The sequence below is a fragment of the Leucoraja erinacea genome, chromosome 11, assembly GCF_028641065.1.
Source record: "Leucoraja erinacea ecotype New England chromosome 11, Leri_hhj_1, whole genome shotgun sequence".
In the NCBI taxonomy this organism is placed as follows: domain Eukaryota; kingdom Metazoa; phylum Chordata; class Chondrichthyes; order Rajiformes; family Rajidae; genus Leucoraja; species Leucoraja erinaceus.
The window spans coordinates 59,280,325-59,304,956 of NC_073387.1; the positions used below are offsets into that span (position 1 = coordinate 59,280,325).

A 24,632-nucleotide genomic window follows, 5' to 3' on the forward strand; every position below is an offset into this window, starting at 1 on the left:
GGCTGAGATCACCCCTGGTTCACTGTAGGAGGTGAGCTGAACCACAGTACCTGGGCCTGTAAGTGAGCTGACAACAGAGGCCGTACGATGCTGAACATGCGTCTTTACCGCATCACCAGCATGGGCAGGCAATTAAACAGCTGATGAGAGGAGGCAACATCTTCTAAAGAGCCTTAACTACATTGTCAAGTCCTTAATAACTACATCTACAATACAGGCATCATTGTACACCAAGAAAACAAAATGTAAAGTATTTGTTTGTTTCTCCAGGCACTGAGGGAGAAGTATGGAATCACTGATGAAATGGTGCTGCCCTTCGAACCAGTGAGTTCACTTACACAGAACAGTATAAGCAAATCTAACTTGCTTGCATGTACACCCGTTTAAGATCGGCACTAATCACCTTTATTGATTTACTGTTGATGTACGTTATCTATTGCAGTTCCACCATCAATGTTCTGGCAACTGGTGGTCTGGTCCCTCTTTTAACCCAAACAAAATGCCCCCTAATCTCAATCTCATCGGAACCTCCGTGCCAATTAGCGGGTTGAATTTGTCCCCTGTGGCTGAGACTCGGATGGAGCCGGCAGATCCGTACCCGTAGCCGACTTTGTGGGCCACTATCTCCGCACTTCAAGGCCGTGACCTCTGTTGGTCCAGCGACACGGAGCTCTGGAACCAAGGGTGCCGGCAAACCGATGGTGGACCTATATCTGCTAGTGGTCCCGTGCATAGTCCAGTCTGTAGCTCCAACATGGTCCGTTACAGGGTCTGAAGAAGAGTCTTGATCCGAAACGTCACCCATTCCTTCTCTCTGGAGATGCTGCCTGCCTGCCTGCCTGCCTGCCTGCCTGCCTGCCTGCATGTCTGTCCCGCTGAGTTACTCCAGCACCCTGTGTCCGTCTGTGGTCTACTTTGATGGCAGACTGGCAGAGCATTATTGTGCAGATGTAATTCATGTTGTCTATTCCTTTCAAAGGACAGCAACATGACCCTTGGTCTGTGATCTCCTGCCAATTAACCCCACGGAGCCACATAAAACTAACCCTGAATTCAGTGCTGCCTTTTGTGCTGGTACACAAATTTAATTTACTTTAAAAAAAAATGATGATCTTTTTGTAATATTACAAATTCTAAAAATTTGATAACCAGTTTTTTAAGTGCTTGGAGGTGTGCCAAACCACCGCATACTGTCACCAAAGAATCACTGCCATAAATGAGGCTAATAACTCTGCTGAAGTGGGCCTGAAAATCAGTTGATTGGATGGGCAATGAGTTTCACCCAGTGTTGCCAGGGTGCAGTAACCGAGTCTGTCACCAGGTGGTCCTCATGAGCTTTGAGCTAACGGATCTATGGATGACTGGTGTTTAAGAAGGAACTGCAGATGCTGGAAAAATCAAATGTGGACAAAAGTGCTGGAGAAACTCAGCGGGTGAGGAGGCATCTACGGAGCGAAGAAATAGGTGACGTTTCGGGTCGAGACCATTCTTCAGACTATTGGGGGGGCGGGAAGAAGAAAGGAAGAGGCGGAGACAGTGGGCTGTGGGAGAGCTGGGGAGGGGAATGGAAGGAGGGAGAAAGCAGGGACTACCTGAAATTGGAGAAGTCAATGTTCATACCGCTGGGGTATAAACTACCCAAGCGAAATATGAGGTGCTGCTCCTCCCAATTTGCACTGGGCCTCACTCTGGCCATGGAGGAGGCCCAGGACAGAAAGGTCGGATTGGGAATAGGAGGGGGAGTTGAAGTGCTGAGCCATCGGGAGATAAGTATCGTGAAGAGATACGCGATGTATTACAGTTTCCGTGCTTATTTTCCGCGCTATGTGTTTGGTAGATTCCTATCATTGAAATCCCGGGCTATGGAAACCTCTCGGCACCAACAGTGTGCGATGAATTGAAGATTCAGAGTCAGAATGACAGGGAAAAGCTTGCAGAAGCCAAAGAGAGAGTTTACCTGAAAGGTTTTTATGAAGGGGTGAGTAATATGTTCAAGTACTTTTATAGTAGAAATTAAATATTTGTCACACGGATATGATGGGCCAAATTACTTTCACAGCCTCAAGCTTCTGGCTGTGATACATTTTATTTATGAATGTACCTGTTCAATGGTGCTTTCTTTGTCACCTGTGGGAAGTGCAAATACACAGTCAAATGATTGTCTTACAAACAGTCCAGTAGAGTATTGCCCAAGCCAAGCACATCCTCGATGTACAGAAATAGTCCACAGGTCCCGGCACACAAGAGGCTCCATGTTGTGGATCCATATTCAATGTCCAGTCCGTGCCCGATCCAGGCGAGTCCCAGGCTGCTGCTGGGCCTCCAGCCGTCGCCTTCCTTGGTCGTGTGGATCGACCAGTGACCCCACGTCCCTCTCCTCTCCTCGCTCCCTCCACCTCCTTTCCCCGGGGAGGGGGGGTGTGGGAGTCTCCCACAGCCAACATCGAGGGCACGGTGGGTCAGACTCTAGTCCCCTCTCCTCTCCTCTGGCCTCACTCCTCGCTCGTCTCATCTCTCGTCATCGCCGGCTCCATCCTCACACTCTCTGGTCTTTGGGGGACGAGCAGGGGAGGGGCCGCTCGGTGGCTCCCAATACAGGCCACGGTCCCAGGGCCCCAATGACAGGGGCCGCTCGGTGGCTCCCCCTACAGGCCGCGGTCGCAGGGCCCCAATGACAGGGGCCGCTCGGTGGCTCCACCTACAGGCCACGGTCCCAGGGCCCCAATGACAGGGGCCGCTCGGTGGCTCCACCTACAGGCCACGGTCTCAGGGCCCCAATGACAGGGGCCGCTCGGTGGCTCCCCCTACAGGTCGCACGGTGGCTCCCCCTACAGGCCACGGTCCCAGGGCCCCAATGACAGGGGTCGCTCGGTGGCTCCACCTACCGGCCACGGTCGTGGGGCCCCAATGATAGGGGCCGCTCGGTGGCGCCCCCTACAGGCCGGGACCCAATGACGGGCCGCTCGGTGGCACCACCTACAGGCCACGGTCCCAGGGCCCCAATGACAGGGGGGCCGCTCACCTACAGGCCCCAGGGCCCCAATGACAGGGGCCGCTCGGTGGCTCCCCCTACAGGCCGACCCAATCGGTGGTGGCACCCCCTACAGGCCACGGTCTGACCTCACCCCTACAGGCCATCATGGGAAACCCCAGGGGCCCCTACACACACTAGGGACAATTTACGCTTATATTGGCCTCCCCCTACAGACCTGTGCTCTGTGGAGTGTGGAAAAATCTCACGCATGTACAGGGAGAACGTACAAACTCCGGTAGGCATCACCCCTAGTCAGGAACCCGAATGGTCCCAGGGGGCCCCAATGACAAGGATATGGGACCAATTGAATAACTACTTTGGTTCCGGCTTCACCCCCTAAATAATTTGCCGCTCAGGGGACCGTGGGTCCCCCTAGTTGGAGGAATCGGTGAAAATCCCCCTACAGGGAACGGTCCCAGGGCCCCAATGACAGGGGCCGCTCAGTGGCTCCCCCTACAGGCCGCTCGGGTGGCTCCCCCCCTACAGGGCCGCTCCGGTGGCTCCCCCTACAATCTTTCAACGGTCTTTAGGGGAGTAATGACAGGGATTGCTCGGTGGCAAAACTAACCCCACCTAGAGAGAAAATGGGGAATTACAGACCAGTTAGTCTAACATCGGTAGTGGGGAAACTGCTAGGGTCAGTTATTAAAGGTGGATCCATCTACATTTGGCCACGTGTCATTGGACAAAGTCAGCATGGATGACAAAAGTAAATCATGTCTGACGAATCTTATAGAATTTTTCGAGGATGTAACTAGTAGCGTGGATAGGGGGACCCAATGAAGGGTGTATCTGGACTTCCAGAAGGCCCCTACAAGGTCCCACATAAGAGGTAGTATACAAACTTAAAGTGACATTGGGGGTTCAGTATTGATGTGGATCCCTGGCTGGCCAGGAAGCAAAGAATAGGAGGTAAACGGGTCCTTTTCACAATGGCAGGCAGTGACTAGTGGGGTACCGCAAGGCTCAGTGCTGGGACCCCCTATTTACAATATATATTAATGATCCCCCTGAGGGAACAGGCAATATCTCCAAGTTTGCGGCTCCCACTAAGCAGGCCAGTGTTAGCTGTGAGGTGGCCCCAAGAGACTGCAAGGTGACTTGGATAGGCTCGGTGAGTGGGCAAATGTTTGGCAGATGCAGTATAATGTGGATAAATGTGAGGTTATCCATTTTGGTGACAAAAACAGCAGACAGGGGCCGCTCGGTGGCTCCCCCTACAGGCCCTGGGTGTCATGGTACACCAGTCATTGACGGGTAGGCTGCAGGTGGCTCCCCCTACAGAAAGCGAATGGTATGTTAGCTTTCATAGCAAAAGGATTTGAGTATAGGAGCAGGGAGGTTCTACTGCAGTTGTACAGGGTCTTGGTGAGACCCCACCTGGAGTATTGCGTACAGTTTTGGTTTCCAAATCTGAGGAAGGACATTATTGCCATAGAGGGAGTGCAGAGACGGTTCACCCCTGACTGGCCGTCTCGGACTGTCTTATGAAGACAGGACCGACTCGGGGACTTGGCTACCCCCTGCATTTAGCCGATTGAGAGGGGATCTTATAGAACCTACAAAATTCCAGGGGTCTGACAGGCACATGCAGGATTGATTGCTCCCGATGTCTTAGGGAGGTCCACATCATGGGGTCAGCATGATAAACAGCAGGGGAATCCTTTAAAATCGAGATATCCCTACACACACTAGTGACAATTTACGCTTATATTGAGGCCAATTAACCTACAGACCTGTGCATCTGTGGAGTGTGAGAAAAATCTCACGCATGTCACAGGGAGAACGTACAAACTCCGTATAGGCAGCACCCGTAGTCAGGATGGAACCCGTATGACAACGTATGCTACTTGCTGCCCTCTGTGTCTGCCTGTGGACAGGTCAGAATTATTTGTCAAGTGGGTTTCAGGGAAGGTATGCTGCTGTATCGATTTCCATGATAAATTTATGTGATCAATATTAAGTACGTTGGCAACTATTCTCTGTAAATTGGTGACTCATTTCAGATCAAGCTCTCAAAAAACTCTTGATCATAGTGACTTTATGGCAAACCTATTGCCGATTAGGCTGAGCTAACGATAGGTTCAATATGCTCAAACCTGGTTTCTGATCTAGGTCATGCTTGTGGATGGGTTCAAAGGTCAGAAGGTACAAGAAGTCAAGAAGCTCATTCAACAGAAAATGATCAACAGTGTAAGTGTGTTTTTATTTTATTCATCCACAGATTAAAAAAACTATGCAGGTTCCCCCTCTCACCCCATCTCCCTCTCTCCCTCTCTCCCTCTCTCCCCCTCCCCCCCCTCTCCCCCCCCTCCCCCCCCCTCCCTCCCTCCCTCTCTCTCCCTCCCTCTCTCTCCCCCTCCCCTCTCTCCCTCTCCCCCCTCTCCCTCTCTCCCTCTCCCTCTCCCCTCTCCCTCCTCTCCCTCTCTCCCTCTACCCATCTCCCCCTCCTCCCCTCCCCTCTCCCTGTCCCTCTGTGTGTCTCTCTTCTTCTCCCCGACGTAGATTGTTGGCATAGTGACTCAAGTCTAATTGATTGCAGCACTCCATTGGTCATGCAGACTAAAGGCATATTTGTAATAACTCTCCTTCCTAGGGGGAAGCTGTGATCTACATGGAACCTGAGAAGCAGATTATATCCAGGTCTGCTGATGAGTGTGTTGTGGCTTTGTGTGATCAGTGGTAAGTTGATATCTTTAAGTCTCCATCCCATGACTGGACCTGATGACTTTGACATTGAATGAAGTGGCCGTCCCGTGCTGTGTTTACTGTTGGCATGTCTGGAGCACGTGGAAATGTCAAGCTGAGCTGAGTTTCATTCTTGCCCTAACCCGACGGTTAGCAGTGCCCACTTCCAGTGGCACGTGAGGCTTCATTCTGAGGAAGTTACTGTGTCCCGAACAATACTACCATTGCCTGTTCCCTGTTGGGTAAATTGTTGACCAAGTTCACCAATAGAGAGTCGATTTCTTTTAGTTCAAAATGGGAAGGTATTTATTTTATTCCTAATTGCAGCACCATAACAGGTGAATTAAGAACAGGTGAAACAGAATTAAAGGACATTCCTTTAGGAAAGATTTGTGGAGGAATTTCTTTAGTCTGAGGGTGGTGAATCTGTGGAATTCTTTGCCACAGAAAGCTGTGGAGGTCAAGTCAGTGGTTATGTTTAAGGCAGTGATAGATACATTCTTGATTAATACGGGTGTCGGGGGTTATGGGGAGAAGGCAGGAGAATGTGGTTAGGAGGGAGAGATAGATCAGCCGTGAATGAATTGCAGAGTAGACTTGATGGGCCGAATGGCCTAATCCTGTTCCTAACACTTATGTGCGTAAGGCTATAGATGAAAAGCAGGATAAAGCATAACTACTTTTTAAAGGACCATTTTGGAGCCAATGAGACAAATGGTTTTCCTGAGTTTCTAAAACTCTGAGCGGGAATTGAAAAACGGAATTGAAGAGAGGCTGTGATAAAAAGAGAAATGGTTGGCAAATCTTAGACAAAAATGCAGGAGAAACTCAGCGGGTGAGGCAGCATCTATGGAACGAAGGAATAGGTGACGTTTCAGGTTGAGACCCTTCTTCTCGACCCGAAACGTCACCTATTCCTTCGCTCCATAGATGCTGCCTCACCCGCTGAGTTTCTCCAGCATCTGTCTGCCTTCGATTTCTCCAGCATCTGCAGTTCTTTCTTGTCCAGCTTTGGTCCCCCTGCTGTAGGGAGGATATCATTAAGCTGGGAAAAGCGCAGAGAAGATGGACGAGGGGGTGGGGGGTGGGGGGAAAGGGTGGATCTTGGTCAGCATAGACAACTTGGATGGAAGTTCCCGTTTCTGTAGGACTCTTTAATTCCTTGTCAAGGCTGGCTGTGTTCAAAAGGTTATTCTGGATACTCATCACATTGTCGAAAGAATTGTTCCCATTTGGGAACATTTAGGCCATTTGGAAAAATGGGCTGAAAGATGGCAGATGGAGTTTAATGCTGATAAATGTGAGGTGCTACACCTTGGCAGGACAAATCAAAATAGGACGTACATGGTAAATGGTAGGGAATTGAAGAATACAGTTGAACAGAGGGATCTGGGTATAACCGTGCATAGTTCCTTGAAGGTGGAATCTCATATAGATAGGGTGGTAAAGAAAGCTTTTGGTATGCTAGCCTTTATAAATCAGAGCATTGAGTATAGAAGCTGGGATGTAATGTTAAAATTGTACAAGGCATTGGTGAGACCAAATCTGGGGTATGGTGTACAATTTTGGTCGCCCAATTATAGGAAGGATGTCAAAAAAATAGAGAGAGTACAGAGGAGATTTACTAGAATGTTGCCTGGGTTTCAACAACTAAGTTACAGAGATACGTTGAATAAGTTAGGTCTTTATTCTCTGGAGCGCAGAAGGTTAAGGGGGGACCTGATGAGGTCTTTAAAATGATGAGAGGGGATAGACAGAGTGCATGTTCCTTGAAGCTTTTCCCTTTGAGAGATAGGGAAGATTCAAACAAGAGGACATGACTTCAGAATAAGGGACAGAAGTTTAGGGGTAATATGAGGGGGAACTTCTTTACTCAGAGAGTGGTAGCGGTGTGGAATGAGCTTCCAGTGGAAGTGGGTGAGGCAGGTTCATTGTATCATTTAAAAATAATTGGATAGGCATATGGATGAGAAGGGAATGGAGGGATTTACTAGTATGTTGCCTGGCAGGCAGGTGGGACTAAGGGAAATAAGTAGTTTGGCACGGACTTGTAGGGCCGAGATGGCCTGTTTCCGTGCTGTAATTGTTATATGGTTATATGGTTATTTATGATTTGTATTTCCAATGTAGGTACCTGGATTATGGTGAAGACAATTGGAAGAAGCAGGCCATGGGGTGTCTTGCCACACTGGAGACGTAGGTGTCATTTTGATCATCTTTTTCCCTTTGCTTTGATCTTTTCCCTTTTGAAACCTCTGGAGATCCTTTGAACTGACGGGAGTTATTTGACCGAGTTGCAGTGAGACTGTCGTCGCTGCCACAGCTAGCCGGGCAATCACTGATCAGTAAACTGGTTACGTTTTACCTTCCCAATCTGTGGCAGCGTCAAACACATTTACCTTGCCCCTGATGAAAGATGCCAACACATTTACCTTGCCCCCGATGAACCATGCCAACACATTTACCTTGCCCTGATGAACCATGCCACACGTTTACCTTGCCCCCGATGAACCATGCCACACATTTACCTTGCCCCCGATGAACCATGCCAACACATTTACCTTGCCCCGGATGAACCATGCCACACATTTACCTTGCCCCCGATGAACCATGCCACACATTTACCTTGCCCCTGATGAACCATGCCAACACATTTACCTTGCCCCTGATGAACCATGCCACACATTTACCTTGCCCCTGATGAAAGATGCCACACATCTACCTTGCCCCCGATGAACCATGCCAACACGTTTACCTTGCCCCTGATGAACCATGCCACACATTTACCTTGCCCCTGATGAACCATGCCACACATTTACCTTGCCCCTGATGAACCATGCCAACACATTTACCTTGCCCCTGATGAACCATGCCACACATTTACCTTGCCCCTGATGAAAGATGTACACAGCCAAAACTTTTCACAATCTGTGGCAGTGTCAAGCACATCTAAAGCCCTGTCCCACGGTACGAGTTCATTCCAAGAGCTCTCCCGAGTTAAAAAAAAACACAATACTTGTGGTAAGCACGGAGAATGAACATAGCGGGTACGTCGGAGCTCGGGGATGTCTTTTAGCGCTAACGGCAGGTACTCGGGAAGACTCGCTAACGGCAGGTACTCGGGAAGACTCGCTAACGGCAGGTAAGCACGGGAAGACTCATGAAGATTTTTCAACATGTTGAAAAATGTCCACGAGAGCCCCGAGTACCGACAAGCGGCCATTACCGTAAATCTCCCAAGTTCCAATCAAGGCAAACTCAGGAGAACTCTTGGAATGAACTGGTACCGTGGGACAGGGGTTTTACCTTGCCCCTGGTGAAAGATGTAAACAGCCAAACTCTTCACTTATCTGAGGCAATTTCCTGGCTGGATGAAGACGGCTGGCATTCATTTACATTGAAGGTTGAGTGTGAAACACTCAGAAACATTCTGCTGTACTTTGACAAAAGGAAGCAACTGGCAGAACGGTGTTTTGTTGTAAATGAGGAAAACATGTTTTTCTTTCACCCCTCTGTGATGGAATTTCTTACTAATCTGGTATAAATATTTTCAAAGGCTTCTTTTGTTCACCATTGTGTAGAGCATATCTCAAATACCCTACAACAAGCAATAATAATCGCCCCGCCTTACCTCTCTGAGCTGCTCCACCCATACGCTCCTGCCCGGTCCCTCAGGTCAGCTGGTCAGCTGCTCTTGGAAGTACCAAGGTCTAGTCGGAGGCTCAGAGGGGATAGAGCCTTCTCTGTTGCTGCTCCGGCACTCTGGAACACCCTGCCGTTGCACATCAGACAGGCCCCCTCACTGTCCATCTTCAAATCCAGTGTTAAAACACATTTGTACTCCCTGGCTTTTGACCATGCCTGAGGCTTTGCTTCTGTTTGTGGTGTTTTTGATGTTTCTTTATTTTACATGTCTTTTCCTACTATTTCTTTTGATTGTTTTTTTTTGGTGTGTATTAACTTTTTTGTCAATGATTAGTGATGTACAGCACTTTGTTGCAGCTATGTTTGTTTTTAAAGTGCTCTATAAATAAAATTATTATTATTATTATTATTATTATTAATAACTCCATTTTGACCAAATTGCCAGTTGCATCATTTTGCCAAATTAGGGCAGCGTTGAATCTTTCTCTTTCCAACCCGTTGCTCCTGTGTGTATTGTGCCTTTAGCATGGTAAAACATTGTTATAATTAGTAACGTTCAATTGAATCAAGGGATTTAATTTTTAATTTTCCAGATTCTGTGAAGAGACCAGGAGGAATTTTGAAGCAAGCCTCAACTGGCTGCAGGATCATGCCTGCTCAAGGACCTACGGCCTAGGTTGGTGTGACCAAACACTGTCGCTAAACAGGGAACCATTGCACCACAAACACAGCACATGAAGTCTGTAGGGAGAATGTAGACACCAAACAAGTGCTGGTGTAAGTCAGTGGGCCAGGCAGCTTATAGCTTATCCTGAAGAACATGGACAGGTGACGTTTAGGGTCAGGCCTCTACTTCACATTGATTTAGGGAGTATGTATTTTGTTGTGCTTAACATAGAAACATGGAAAATAGGTGCAGGAGTAGGCCATTCGGCCCTTCGAGCCTGCACCGCCATTCAATATGATCGTGGCTGATCATCCAACTCGGTATCCTGTACCTACTTTCTCTCCATACCCCCTGATATCTTTAGCCACAAGGGCCACATTAAAGCTGTATCTCGGTACACGTGACAATATTGTACTAATACCACTGTAGCAAGACCTATTTGTTACTCTGTGGGGTTGGTCATTCTGCCACTGTTTTTGTGTACCGGTCTGGTTGCTTTGAAATTCACTTTTGAAACTCATATTTTTGACCTTAATAACAGTTTTGCACTTTGCATTAGCAAGATTGATAAGAGCAGATTAGAAGGCAGATTGTGATACTGCTGGGCTTTTCAAAACCTGAATAACAGTAAACATATATTGTGCCCTTGTTTGGCATGATGTGATCCCAAGTATTACTATTTGTCTCTGCAGTAGTGGATGCAAACTCTATTTGTATTCATTTGTGGATATATTTTGCAAGGTAGTATTTTATGTCCACTCCCTGCTGCTCTTAACTTGGTGCCCCCCCCTTGATGTTTCATAGTCACATCCCGTTCCACTTCCCACTTCGGGGGGGGGGGGGGGGGGCACGGGGGCGCAGCGGTAAAGCAGCTGCAGCTGCCGCACAGCGCCGGAGATCCGGGTACAATCCTGATTACGGGTGCTGTCTGTATGGAGTTTGTATGTTCTCCCTGTGTTCTGCATGGGTTTTCTCTGGATGCTCCTGTTTCCTCCCACACTCCAAATACATGCAGGTTTGTAAGTTAATTGGCTTCGGTGAAATTGCAAATTGTTCCTAGTGCGTGTGTAGGATAGTGCTGGTGTACAAGGATCACTGGTCAGTGCAGACTTGATGGGCCGATGGGCTCGATTCCGCACTGTATCTGTAAAGTCTACAAGCCTGTCACAGCTTCCCTGCCAACATTTGGTGCCTTGTAGATGGACACAGAGTGCTGGAGTAACTCAGCGGGACAGGCAGCAACTGTGGAGAACATGGATAGGTGACGTTTCACAGAGTGCTGGAGTAACTCAGCGGGACAGGCAGCAACTGTGGAGAGAAATAATGGGTGACGTTTCACAGAGTGCTGGAGTAACTCAGCGGGACAGGCAGCATCTGTGGAGAGAAATAATGGGTGACGTTTCGGGTCGAGACTCTTCTTCAGACCCATTCCTTCGCTCCAGAGATGCTGCCTGTCCCGCTGAGTTACTCCAGCAGCATGTATCTTATCTTTGGTGTAAACCAGCGTCTGCAGTTCCTTCATACACTTACACTGAGTGCCTTGAACCACTTCATGCTTGTTTTAAACGTTTCCCAATTTCCTGCGTCCCGTTCACATCTCCTCTCAATACAGAGCATCGTGGTGTACCAGTAGAAGTGCAGACACTTTCTTCTTCTTGTGTATGGCGTGCTCAGCCTAAAGTTGTAGAACAACTTGTTCTATGTGATCTTATTTGAATTTGCACGCCGGGTTGATTGCATTGGTCGATCGAAACAGGGCGGACCACGTGAAGGTTGCACTCTTCCCACCCCTGCAGACGTTTAAAATCAATTGTGTTGTGCGTGTGTGTCGTTCCAGGGTCCCGATTACCGTGGGATGACCACTGGCTGATTGAGTCTCTGTCGGACTCCACCATTTACATGGCCTACTACACCATAGCCCACCTGTTGCAAGGCGGCACTCTGAACGGTCAACAATCCGGACCACTCGGCATCAGGTGAGAGCAAACCTTGCACGCAATTCTAATCAGCAGCTGTGTTGTCTACTTGGTCATGCAGGTCATTGCTCACAGGGCTTTCAATGCTGCATGATTCTACAATGCACAGAGGATGAGGCGTGATCGTAGAGAGGTGTATAAGATCATGAGAGGAATAGATTGGATAGAATCTCTTGCCCAGAGTAGGGGAATCGAGGACCAGAGGACATAGGTTCAAGGTGAAGGGGAAAAGATTTAATAGGAATCCGAGGGGTAACTTTTTTCACACAAAGGGTGGTGGGTGTATGGAACGAGCTGCCAGAGGAGGTAGTTGAAGCTGGGACTAATCCATTGTTTAAGAAACAGTTGGACAGGTACATGGATAGGACAGGTTTGGAGGGATATGGACCAAGCGCAGGCAAGTGGGACTAGTGTAGCTGGGATATTGTTGGCCAGTGTGGGCGAGTTGGGCCGAAGGGCCTCTTTCCACACCGTCTCACGGTATCACTCTCACTGTAACGAACTCCAGCTTCCGCATGTATATGGGTGAAATTAAATCACTTCTGACAAACTCGTCATTATGGGAGTGATGCTTGAACAATGCACAAGACAGCACTTCATTAATATTAATTGAGTTTTCAAGTTCTGGTTATTGTTTACAAGGCTCCATGCTCAAGTCAGAGTTGGCGATTATGGCAGCGTCTGTCACGGTGTAGTCGACCAGACACAGAGCGTGGCCACAGGACAACTGAACATCTTCTCAATGGTGTCCTGAACTGATCACCATGCTGTACCACACAGAACAAGCTGTGGCTGCTCAATCTAATTCTCTCTTCACTGATCAACTTCTTCTGAATTAGCGTGTAGGAAGAAACTGCAGATGCTGTTGTTGACACCGAAGATACCACACAAAATGCTGGAGTAATTCTGAATTAGAGCCTGCAATAAACTGATCCAATAATCCAGCACATGCACTAGGTGATCCTGGCTCCTCCTTTAATATTCAAGCCTATTTCTATTTCACATTTTCTAAATAGAATATTTAGTTTAGTTGTGAGATGCAGCGTGGAAACAGGCCCTTCAGGCCACTGAGTCCACGACAAACAGCGATCACACTACATCTATCGTTCACACTAAGGACAATTTTACAGGCACCAATTAAACTACAAACCTTTGTGGAGTGTGGGAGGGAACCGGAGCACCCGGAGAAAACCCACACGGTCACGGGGAGAACGTGCAAACTCCGCACCCGTCGTCAGGATCAAACCCGGATCTCTGATGCTTTGAGGCAGCAACTTTACTGCTGCGCCACTATATAGTACAGGACAGGAAGAGACCCATCAGCCCACAGTGTACAAAACACAAAGCCACAACTAACTCTAAGCTGCCTGCATATAATCCATATCCCTCCACATTCGTCTGCCTATCCAGAAGCCACATTTCTATGTATCCATGAGCATGACTGTTACAAGGCAGCGTAATACATTATCCAGTGAATACAATCAGCTTCAGGAGAAATGTCTAAGCTCTATCCCTGACACACAGTGCACACACACACATGCTGCTCACCTTGTGGACCACTGTGCCACAGTCTGTGGACATAACAAACCCCACAAAATACTGGAGTTTCACCCATTCATCCTCCGTCTGTGAATCCCAACCTGGGGCTATAATAATTTGCAGTTATACAATGTTGTTGATAATAATGTACTCTTTCCAAACTGCTTGTGCATTGACACCTTTGACCTTTACACCCTTAGACCAGAGCAGATGACCAGAGAGGTTTGGGATTATATATTTTTGCGAAATGCCCCACGCCCAAAAACTCAAATTCCTCAAAAGAGTCTGGATCAGCTGAAAAGGGAATTTGAGTATTGGTACGCGGTGGACCTGCGGGTGTCTGGGAAAGACCTGGTCCCCAATCACCTGTCGTATTACCTGTACAACCACGTTGCCATGTGGCCGGGCGACAGGTGAGTGTTCTCCTGATGAAATATTCCAATAACCGCTTCAAGTGAATTGAATACATTTTATTAGCCAAGTATGTATACATATAGGGAGTTTGCTTTGTCTATATACTTCTAAATCTTGTCTCCCTCCATCAGACCAATCGATTTAGATTCTCTTTGTTTAGAACTTTGGAATGAGTTGCTGGGGTTTCACCACTTTTCTTCTTGCAAATGGAACATAAATAAACCAATGGAATAGTTAGATCTGGTGCCGGGTGGGTGTTGGGCAGCCAGGTTGTTGTCTCTGTTGGTCAATGTCTGCCAGGCCCTGACACAGCTCCATGTGGTGGGTGGTAGAGTGGGCACCCACAGATGACACGGTTGGCTGCGTGTTGTTCTGCTCCACATTCACAGGCTGGGCTCTGGCGGAGGTAGTCTCCATCTCCACATGCTGGCATTGAAACGCCCAACTCCTGTACCAAGTCTGTTGAGCTTCACCCATCCACGCTCCTCTGGGGAGCTCAGAACCTGGACAGCTGTAGCTGTGTAATGGAGATGAGGTTGCCTTCCACTCCCATGACCATACGGTGGCTATCCAGTGTGATCTTCACCACTTTTGTTAACATGATGGAAGATCATGTGAGAAAGAGAGAAAACTAATGTTGGAGAAGTGTAGTTTATTGTCACGTGTACCGAGGTACAGTGGAAAGCTTTTTGTTACGTGCTAACCAGTCAGCGGATAGAGAATACATGATTACAGTCGAGCAGCTCACAGTGTACAGATGCAGGATAAAGGGAAGAATGTTTAGTGCAAGATAAAATGTATGAGAGAGAGAATATTTGTTTCTGTAAAAGGCTAACCTAATTGTGTTTAAATTGCAGTACAAAATGGCCAAAGGCCGTCAGGGCAAATGGACACTTGCTACTAAATTCAGAAAAGGTACATTATAATTTGTTAATAATTGCCACCTGCCCTGAAGTGAATTTGAATGTGTTTTACTTTCGAATATTTGCTTCTGTCTCCTTTAGATGTCTAAATCTACGGGGAATTTCCTTACACTGACAGAAGCTATTGACAAATTCTCCACAGATGGTAGGTAGCTTCTCTACAACTTGTCTGAGTTTAGTTAGGTGAGAATCAGAACTGTTGTCTAAGATTCAGTAGATGGTAATGCCGGGACAATGGCTAGCTACCCCATGGAAGGAACTGCAGGTGCTGGTTTATGCCAAAGATGGACACCAAGTGCTGGAGTAACTCAGTGGGTCAGACAGCATCTCTGGACAAATAGGATAGGTGACGTTGTGGGTCGGAAGCCTTGTTCAGACTGCTGTTAATTCATGCTGACCAATGACTGCCCATACACTAGTTCGATCCTATATCCCCTAATTCTATCCTACACACTTGGAACCATTTGCAGAAGCCAATTAGCAGAAGCCACAAACCTGCACGACTTTGGAATGTGGGTCCAAACCAGAGTGCCCGGAGAAAATCCATGTGGTCACAGAGAGAATAAGAAAACTCTGTACACTCATAGTCGGGATCAAACCCAGGTCTCTGGCGCTGTGATAGACAATAGACAGGTGCAGGAGTAGGCCATTCGCCCCTTCGAGCCAGCACCGGCATTCAATGTGATCATGGCTGATCATCCCCAATCAGTACCCCGTTCCTGCCTTCTCCCCATATCCCCTGACTCCGCTATTTTTTATAGCCCTATCTAGCTCTCTCTTGAAAGCATCCAGAGAACTGGCCTCCACCGCCCTCTGATGCAGAGAATTCCACAGACTCACCACTCTCTGTGAGAAAAAGTGTTTCCTCATCTCCGTTCTAAATGGCTTAAACCGTATTCATAAACTGTGGCCCCTGGTTCTGGACTTCCCCCAACATCGGGAACATGTCTCCTGCCTCTTGCGTGTCCAAGCCCTTAACAATCTTATATGCTTCAATGAGATCCCCTCTCATCCTTCTAAACTCCACAGAGTGTACAAGCCCAGCTGCTCCATTCTCTCAGCATATGACAGTCCCGCCATCCCGGGAATTAACCTGGTGAACCTACGCTGCACTCCCTCAATAGCAAGAATGTCCTGCCTCAATTTAGGGGACCAAAACTGCACACAATACTCCAGGTCTCACTAGGGCCCCGTACAACTGCAGAAGGATCTCTTTGCTCCGATATTAGATTCCTCTTGTTATAAAGACCAACATGCCATTGGCTTTCTTCACTGCCTGCTGTACCTGCGTAGACTGATGTACAAGGACCCCCCAGATCCCGTTGTACTTCCCCTTTCCCCAACTTGATGCAGCAACTCTACCCCACTGCGCCTCCGTGCCACCCTATTTATGTTGATATTTTATACCTGTCGGGCAGCAATAGGTGGACGTTTGCATTGGCAGAATATGTTTAAATAATGAAGCCGAGCTGCCGTGAGGTTTTATTCCTCTGCCTTTGTCTCTAGGGATGCGGTTTGCCCTCGCTGATGCTGGTGACACGGTGGAGGATGCTAACTTTGTGGAGACTATGGCTGATGCCGGCATCCTGCGGCTCTACACCTGGGTAGAGTGGGTGAAGGAGATGATCGCAAACCACCAGAGTCTCCGCGGTGGCCCAGCCAACACCTTCAATGACCGCGTCTTCCTCAGGTACTGCCCGACATGGAACAGTACAGCACGGGAGCTGGCCCTTCGGCCCACAATGTCTGTGCTGCACATGGTGCCAAGACCAACTCGGAAAGCAACAGGAAAGGTCTGTGTAGGAAGGAACTGCAGATGCTGGTTTATACCGAAGATAGATGCAGAGTGCTGGAGTAACTCTTTGAGTCGGGCAGCATTTCTGGAGAAAATGGATGGGTGCTGTTTTGGGTTGGAACCCTTCTTCTGACTGTCAAGGAGTTCTGACTCGAAACGTCACCCTTCCTTTTTCTCCAGAGGTGCTGCCTGACCCACTGAGCACTCTGTGTCCATCTTAGAAAAAATCTGTGTGTTTTGACCTGAAGAGACTTCTGTGGATGAATCTTTGTAGTAAAATTAATTTAAATTGTCCACAAGTTATGGGAGTGGAATTAGGCCATTCAGCCCATCGAGTCTACTCCGCCATTCAATTCTCTGCCACCTAATCCCATTCCCCAGCCTTCTCCCCATAACCCTTGACACCCGTTCTATTCAAGAATCTTATCTATCTCTGCCTTAAAAATATCCAGTGGCTTGGCCTCCACAGCCCTCTGTGACAATGAGTCCCACAGATTAACTACCCTGTGACTAAAGAAGTTCCTCCTCACCTCCTTTTGAAAAGAGCACCCTTTAACCGGCCAGTTTAAGATGGCTCTAGATAACATTTTCATTCCACTAAGAGTGACAGTGTAACATCCAGGATGCAAGCTGGAGATGTGATCCAGGAACCTTTAATGAATCCACTAAATCATTTCCCAGCGTGGAGAATTCAAGCACAAGCGGGCACAGCCTTAAAGTGAGCGGTGAGAGATTGAAGAGAGAGCTCAGGGGGAACTTTTCCCACTCAGAGAGTAGTCTGTATCTGGAACGTGATGCCAAAGGATGCAACAGCAGTGGTTACAATTCCGACTTTAAACAACATTTGGACAGATGTATGATTAGTAAGGGTTTGTACCAACTTGATGGGGGTAGACAGGGTGGGCTGAAGTGACAGGGTCTGTGCTGCCTAGCTCCATGTGACAGCTGGATTGTGGATGCTTGAATTGGGTTGCACACTGAATCATGGGCGCAGCAGTAATCTATGGTCGAATTAAAAGGAGTTCACTGGCAAGGATAATCTAAGATGGGCCCAAGAACCCTCCTCTTCCACAGCCGATGTACGCTTGTTGTCCACTACTGTTTCATGTCTTACTATTGTACACATCAATCAATCAAGTTTTATTCGTCACTTGCACATAAGGGCAAGTGGAATGAATTTGCCAGCAGCGGTACAATAAAAAATAAACATTAGCGTTACAACAGTAGAAAGAAAGAACTGCAGATACTGCTTTATACCAATCTGCAGACTGAAACGTCACCTATCCATGTTCTCCACAGATGCTGCCTGACCCGCTGAGTTACTCCAGCACTCTGTGAAACACCACCTATCCATGTTCTCCACAGATGCTGCCTGACCCGCTGAGTTACTCCAGCATTTTGTGTCTATCATCATAATGAACCAGCATCGTATCGGGCCAAAACTCTTCTGGAAATAGGCAACGTTTCGGGCCGAAACCCTTCCGGGTTTCGGCCCGAAACGTTGCCTATTTCCTTCACTCCATAGATGCTGCCTGACCCACTGAGTTACTCCAGCACTCTGTGAAACGTCACCAATCCATGTTCTCCACAGATGCTGCCTGACCTGCTGAGTTACTCCAGCATTTTGTGTCTATCATCATAATGAACCAGCATCGTATCGGGCCAAAAACTCTTCTGGAAATAGGCAACGTTTCGGGCCGAAACCCTTCCGGGTTTCGGCCCGAAACGTTGCCTATTTCCTTCACTCCATAGATGCTGCCTGACCCGCTGAGTTACTCCAGCACTCTGTGAAACGTCACCTATCCATGTTCTCCACAGATGCTGCCTGACCCGCTGAGTTACTCCAGCACTCTGTGCCTATCAGTGTGATGGCCTTTGGATGAGAGTGCATAATCCTGGAGTTATGTTTGATGAGATATTAAACCCAGTGAATGTAATTCCACACAGGAATAACGAGGTTATTATATTTTCATTCTAGTGAGATGAATGCTGGAATTGTGAAGACGGAGCAGCATTATGAGAAGATGATGTTCAAGGATGCTTTAAAGACGGGCTTCTTTGAATTCCAGGTACGTTTGGTGACTGCAAATCAGTGATCCTGTGAGTGACCTTTGTGAGGTGTGATGTAATGGCAGCCAGGGATAGGAGCAAAACCAGACCATTCGGCCCACCAAGTTGACTCCGCCATTCAGTCATGGGTGATCTATCTCTCCCTCCTAACCCCATTCTCCTGCCTTCTCCCCATAAACCCTGACACCTGTGCTAATCAAGAATCTATCCGTCTCTGCCAATATCCACTGACTTGGCCTCCACAGCCTTCCGTGGCAATGAATTCCACAGATTCAGCACCCACTGATAAAGAAATTCCTCCTCATCTCCTTCCTAAAGGAACGTCCTTTAATTCTGAGGCTGTGCCCTCTAGTCCTGGACTCTCCCACTAGTGGAAACATCCTCTCCACATCCACTCTATCCAGGCCTTTCGCTATTCGAGTCGTGTACCAACGGTTGTGGCGATTTGTATTGCAGGCAGCGAAGGACAAGTACCGTGAGGTGGCTGTGGAAGGGATGCACCGGGACCTGGTCTTCAGCTTCATCCAAACCCAGACACTCCTGCTGGCTCCAATATGCCCCCACCTTTGTGAGCACATATGGACTCTTCTAGGAAAGGTAAATACACAAAGCTCGAGAGGAGAAGGGAAACGAGAGATATAGACTAGACTGTGATGTAGAGAGATACAGAACAAATGAAAGAAAGATGTAAAAAAGTACCAATGATAAAGGGAACAGGCCATTGTTAGCTGTGGGGTGGGTGATAGCAAGTCACAGGCAATGACTCAACAAGACGACTTTGAAATTAGTACAACGACTTGGGTGGGAGAGGGACGGAGAGAGAGGGGACGCAAAGGTAAGTGAGAGAAGTCAATGTTCATACCGCTGGGTTGTAAACTGAGGTGCTGTTCCTCCAATGTACGCTTGTCCTCAATAGGGTCCAAACACAAATACTAAATTCCATGTTGGTAATATTGGGACTAATTGCGATTTTAAAATCACTGGAGATTGGTTGAGCAAAACATTTATTCTTGATGTATAAAAAATGATTTGTTTTAATAGATTTCAGTCTGTTCCATTTGAATGAGTTTGAGATGTGAAGGTCAACATGCTATCGTTTGCTTACAGCATCAATAAAAACAGCAATAAATGCTGTCAACATTTAAAAGTCGGTTAACGTAGCCCAGACTAGCCTTTATAATAAATGTTTTGTCACTCTGATGGTTGAGGGCAGTGATACTGGCCCTTGTCACTGTTCTACAAGAAGAGGTTTGTCACTAAGTTAGTGACACCAGGTCCCCACATGCAATTGAAGTCTGAGGACTGGCCAGTCTGGTAACCAATCACTCATTTGTGAGATCTTGAATAAGTTCGAGATGTAAGATTCTAAATTGCAAGTAATATATTTATAACCATACAAGGATCCTAATTAAAATGTTGAGGTGCCCCCATTATCCATAGGGGGTGCAGCGTAGGTTTACAAGGTTAATTCCCGGGATGGCGGGACTGTCATATGCTGAGAGAATGGAGCAGCTGGGCTTGTGCACTCTGGAGTTTAGAAGGATGAGAAGGGATCTCATTGAAACATATAAGATTGTTAAGGGCTTGGACACGCTAGAGGCAAGAAACATGTTCCCGATGTTGGGGGAGTCCAGAACCAGGGGCCACAGTTTAAGAATAAGGAGTAAGCCATTTAGAACGGAGACGAGGAAACACTTTTTCTCACAGAGAGTGGTGAGTCTCACAAAACAAATATTGTGCCACAGAAACCACAGCTGGCTCCGTTCCTACCTTTCCAACAGATCCCACTTCATCTCTCTCCACAACCACACCTCTGCTACAGCCACAGTCACTCAAGGCGTTCCCCAAGGCTCCGTACTCGGCCCCCTCCTCTTCATCATCTACATCCTCCCCCTTGGTCAGATACTCCGCCACTTCAACCTGGACTTCCACTGTTACGCTGATGACGCCCAGATCTACCTCGGCACCAAATCCGCCCCACAACCCCCCCCCCTCTCCCATATCAACTCCTGTTTGTCAGCTATAAAAACCTGGATGCAACATAACTTCCTCAAACTCAACAGCAATAAGACAGAATTCCTCCTCATAGGCTCCAAATCCACACTCAGCAAAATCAATAACCCCACTCTCACCATCGACGGCACCACTGTCTCCCCATCTCCCCAGGCTCGCAACCTTGGCGTGATCTTTGATTCCACCCTCTCCCTTGAGCCTCACATCCGCCATGTCATTAAAACCTTCTTCCTTCATCTCCGCAACATCGCTAAACTCAGACCCTCTCTCACACCTCCCGCTGCTGAAAGACTCATCCATGCCTTCATCTCCTCCCGACTGGACTATTGCAACTCACTTCTCCTTGGCATCAGCTCCACCTACATCAACCGACTCCAACTGGTCCAGAACGCAGCCACCCGACTCATCACCCACACCAAATCCTGGCATCACATCACTCCAGTCCTCAAACAACTTCACTGGCTTCCCATCTCCCACCGGATCACCTACAAAATCCTGATCCTCACCTGCAAAGCCCTCCACCATCTGGCCCCCCCCCATATCTCACTGACCTCCTCTCCCCCTACCAACCCTCACGGTCCCTCAGATCCACATCAGCCGGTCTCCTCTCCATCCACAAGTCCAACCTCCGCAGTTTTGAGGACAGAGCCTTCTCCAGGGCAGCTCCCAGGCTCCGGAATTCCCTCCCCCAACTGATCCGCAATTCCGTGTCCCTCACCATCTTCCAGTCCCGCCTCAAGACCCATCTCTTCACCTCTGCCTATCCTTAGCCCCACGTCCCCCTCCCTTTTCATCTGTGCATTAATTGCCTCATATTGTGTTTTGAATTGAATTCTGTCTTTACTTTGTGTACTAGTCATGTCTCTACTATTTATTTCATTCCCCTTACATGTTTTTCCTCTACCTGCTAAATTTTTGTAAGGTGTCCTTGAGACTCTTGAAAGGCGCCCATAAATAAAATGTATTATTATTATTATTATTATAGCAGTCGCTTGTCTTTTTCACATTTACCATCAAAAGGCACTTCACAGGACGCTGCCCTGAGACACTGCTTCACACCTCAACATTGCCAGCCAGATATGATGATGTTAGGTCTCTGAGAAGTGGCTAATAAGACACCGCAGTCCTCATTTTGTGGGATGCAACTCAGTTGCATTCTGCAAATGGGACATTTAGAGATATTTGGTTCAATTAATTTATATTTTAAGTCATGTTTGTGCAGTGCATTCATTAAATATCTGGCATGACCAACATCTATTTGCCTAGCACAAAGTGTCGGAGGAACTCAGCGGGTCAGGCAGCATCTGTGGAGGGAATGGACAGACAACGTTTTGGTTCAGGACCCTGCTTCAGTCTGAGTCTAAAGAAGGGTCCCAGCCCAAAACATTGTCTTCCGTTCCCTCTACAGATGCTGCCTGACCCGCTGAGTTCCTCCAGCACTCTGTGCTTTGTTCAAGGTTGCAGCATCTGCAGTTCCTTGTGTACCTCTGTGCGTAGCTTGTTTAAGGCATTGAGGTTTAATGATGTAATGTTTTACAGACAGAGTCGCTGATGAGGGCAAGATGGCCGGTGGCTGGAGCTGTGGATGAAATCCTCATTCGTTCTTCTCAGTACCTGATGGAAACTGCGCATGATGTTCGTCTCCGTGCCAAGAATTACATGGTGGTTGGGAAAGGCAAAGTATGGACACTCTACATCCAGTACCTCAGTTTAGTTTATTGTCACGTGTACCAAGGTACAGTGAAAAGCTTCTGTTGCGTGCTAACCAGTCAGAGGAAAGACAATACATGATTACAATCGAGACATTCACAGCGTATAGATACATGATAAGGGAATAACGTTTAGTGCAAGGCAAAGTCCAATCAAGGATAGTCCATATCCGTATTATGATGATTGTTGAAGCATTCGGTATCCATTGACAAGTGCTGTGAAAGGCGTTGAGTAGGAGGTGAGGTTGGGTCTGTGAATGGACATTCCACCCACTGTATTGAACAGCAGGCAATAGGTTCACTCGCAAAACAGAATGGAAGAAGCACAATTTGTACCTGAAATTATAGCAACTTCTTTAACTTAGTTCAGCATATTGTCACGTGTACCGAGGTACAGTGAAAAGGGTATTTATTGCCTGCTATCCAGTCAGCAGAAAGACAATACATGATTACAATCGAGCCGTCCACAGTGTACAGATACAGGACAAAGGGAATAATGTTTACTGCTTGGTAACGTCCAATAAAGTGCAATTAAAGAGAGTCCGAGGGCCTCCAGTAAGATAGATGGGAGGCCAGGTCTGCTCGCTACTTGTTGGCTGGTTGGTTCAGTTGCCTGATAACAGCTGGGAAGACACTGTCTCTGAATCTGGAGGTGTGTGTTTTCACACTTCTGTACCTCTAGCCTGATGGGAGAGGGAGATAACCACTGTATTTTGTAACATTACTTTGTAAATTAATTGTAAAAACTAAAAAAAAAAAACACAATTTCAATACCTAGAAGTTATCTTCAGTTATTGAAACCAAGGGCCTGATGTAACCTTTGGTGATATATATGTACAGAGTGCTGGAGTAACTCAGCGGGTCAGGCAGCATCTGTGGAGAACATGGATAGGTGATGTTTCACAGAGTGCTGGAGTAACGCAGCAGGTAAGGCAGCATCTGTGGAGAACATGGAGAGGTGACGATGCACAGAGTGCTGGAGTAACTCAGCGGGTCAGGCAGCATCTGTGGAGAACATGGATAGGTGAAGTTTCACAGAGTGCTGGAGTAACTCAGCGGGTCAGGCAGCATCTGTGGAGAACATGGATAGGTGACGTTTCACAGAGTGCTGGAGTAACTCAGCGGGTGCAGCAGCATCTGTGGAGAACATGGATAGGTGACGTTTCACAGAGTGCTGGAGTAACTCAGCGGGCCAGGCAGCATCTGTGGAGAGGAGGAATGGATGACGTTTCGGGTCAAGACCCTTCTTTAGATGCCCCAGGTTTTATTCTGAAGAGGGGTCCCGACTCGAAACGTCACCTATCCATGTTCTCCACAGATGCTGCCTGACCCGCTGAGTTACTCCAGCACTCTATCTAATTTGTGTGGTTTTGCTGGATCCCGGATAAGAAAGGATCAGAAGGAGATGGGCCAGATGCAGCCAGATGGGACTAGTTTAGATGGGGCACCTTGGTTGGCAATGAAGAGTTGGGATGAAGGGCCTGTTTCTGTGCTGTTTCACTCCACCCCTGTGTATATGGGTGTAATTAAATCACTTCTAATAAACTCATTATCAGGGGAGCAATGTTTGAGCAATGTACAAGATAGCACTTCAATAAAATTAAATTAGTTTTCGAGGTCTGATTATTCTTTAATGCTCCTGTAGCTATTTCTCAGCAACTTTCATGCCATAAATCTACTGAATTGTTCCTTTGTGGACAGACTGTTGATGCCGGGATGTGTGTGCTTTGGAGAATGTTGGGGTTGAGAGGGAAAGATACATCAACCGTGACTCTCTGGGTGGAATGGCCTCATTCTGCTTCTTTGACGTATGAACATGTTGCAGGGAATGGCTGATCCTGCAAACTTAACAGCGATGAAATGTTTCATTACAGAAAGGAGTTGCAAAGCAAAGCCAGCGACCATCCCACTGCAGTATTTATGTGGCAAAGAACTACCCTCCATGGCAGCACATCACCCTCCTCGTGCTACGCAAACATTACGAGGCAAGTCCCCATCTTCCTTGCAATCTCTCATGACATTTATTCAGTTTCCAGTATCTTCGCATAACATTCATTGGTCACAAACGACTCATTAACTATCCATGATGGTGGTTATATTATTATATTGTATTATTATTCTGTGCAGGTAGTCATTTGTTAAGAAATATCCCAGTGAAA

At 47.5% G+C, this 24,632-nt stretch overlaps 1 protein-coding gene across 1 annotated transcript in view; it reads left to right on the forward strand.

Moving 5' to 3' along the window:
* lars1b (leucyl-tRNA synthetase 1b) overlaps window positions 1-24,632 on the forward strand; it is a 54,656-nt gene that overhangs the window by 19,447 nt on the left and 10,577 nt on the right. Inside the window, exons 13-27 of the mRNA XM_055643345.1 lie at window positions 271-324; window positions 1,838-1,978; window positions 5,150-5,227; window positions 5,631-5,716; window positions 7,853-7,918; window positions 9,961-10,043; window positions 11,872-12,010; window positions 13,750-13,962; window positions 14,821-14,878; window positions 14,968-15,031; window positions 16,393-16,576; window positions 18,660-18,750; window positions 19,208-19,348; window positions 22,304-22,444; window positions 24,348-24,458. Of these exons, the coding sequence (XP_055499320.1) occupies window positions 271-324; window positions 1,838-1,978; window positions 5,150-5,227; window positions 5,631-5,716; window positions 7,853-7,918; window positions 9,961-10,043; window positions 11,872-12,010; window positions 13,750-13,962; window positions 14,821-14,878; window positions 14,968-15,031; window positions 16,393-16,576; window positions 18,660-18,750; window positions 19,208-19,348; window positions 22,304-22,444; window positions 24,348-24,458 (1,650 nt within the window). The remainder of the gene's footprint in view (window positions 1-270; window positions 325-1,837; window positions 1,979-5,149; window positions 5,228-5,630; window positions 5,717-7,852; window positions 7,919-9,960; window positions 10,044-11,871; window positions 12,011-13,749; window positions 13,963-14,820; window positions 14,879-14,967; window positions 15,032-16,392; window positions 16,577-18,659; window positions 18,751-19,207; window positions 19,349-22,303; window positions 22,445-24,347; window positions 24,459-24,632) is intronic.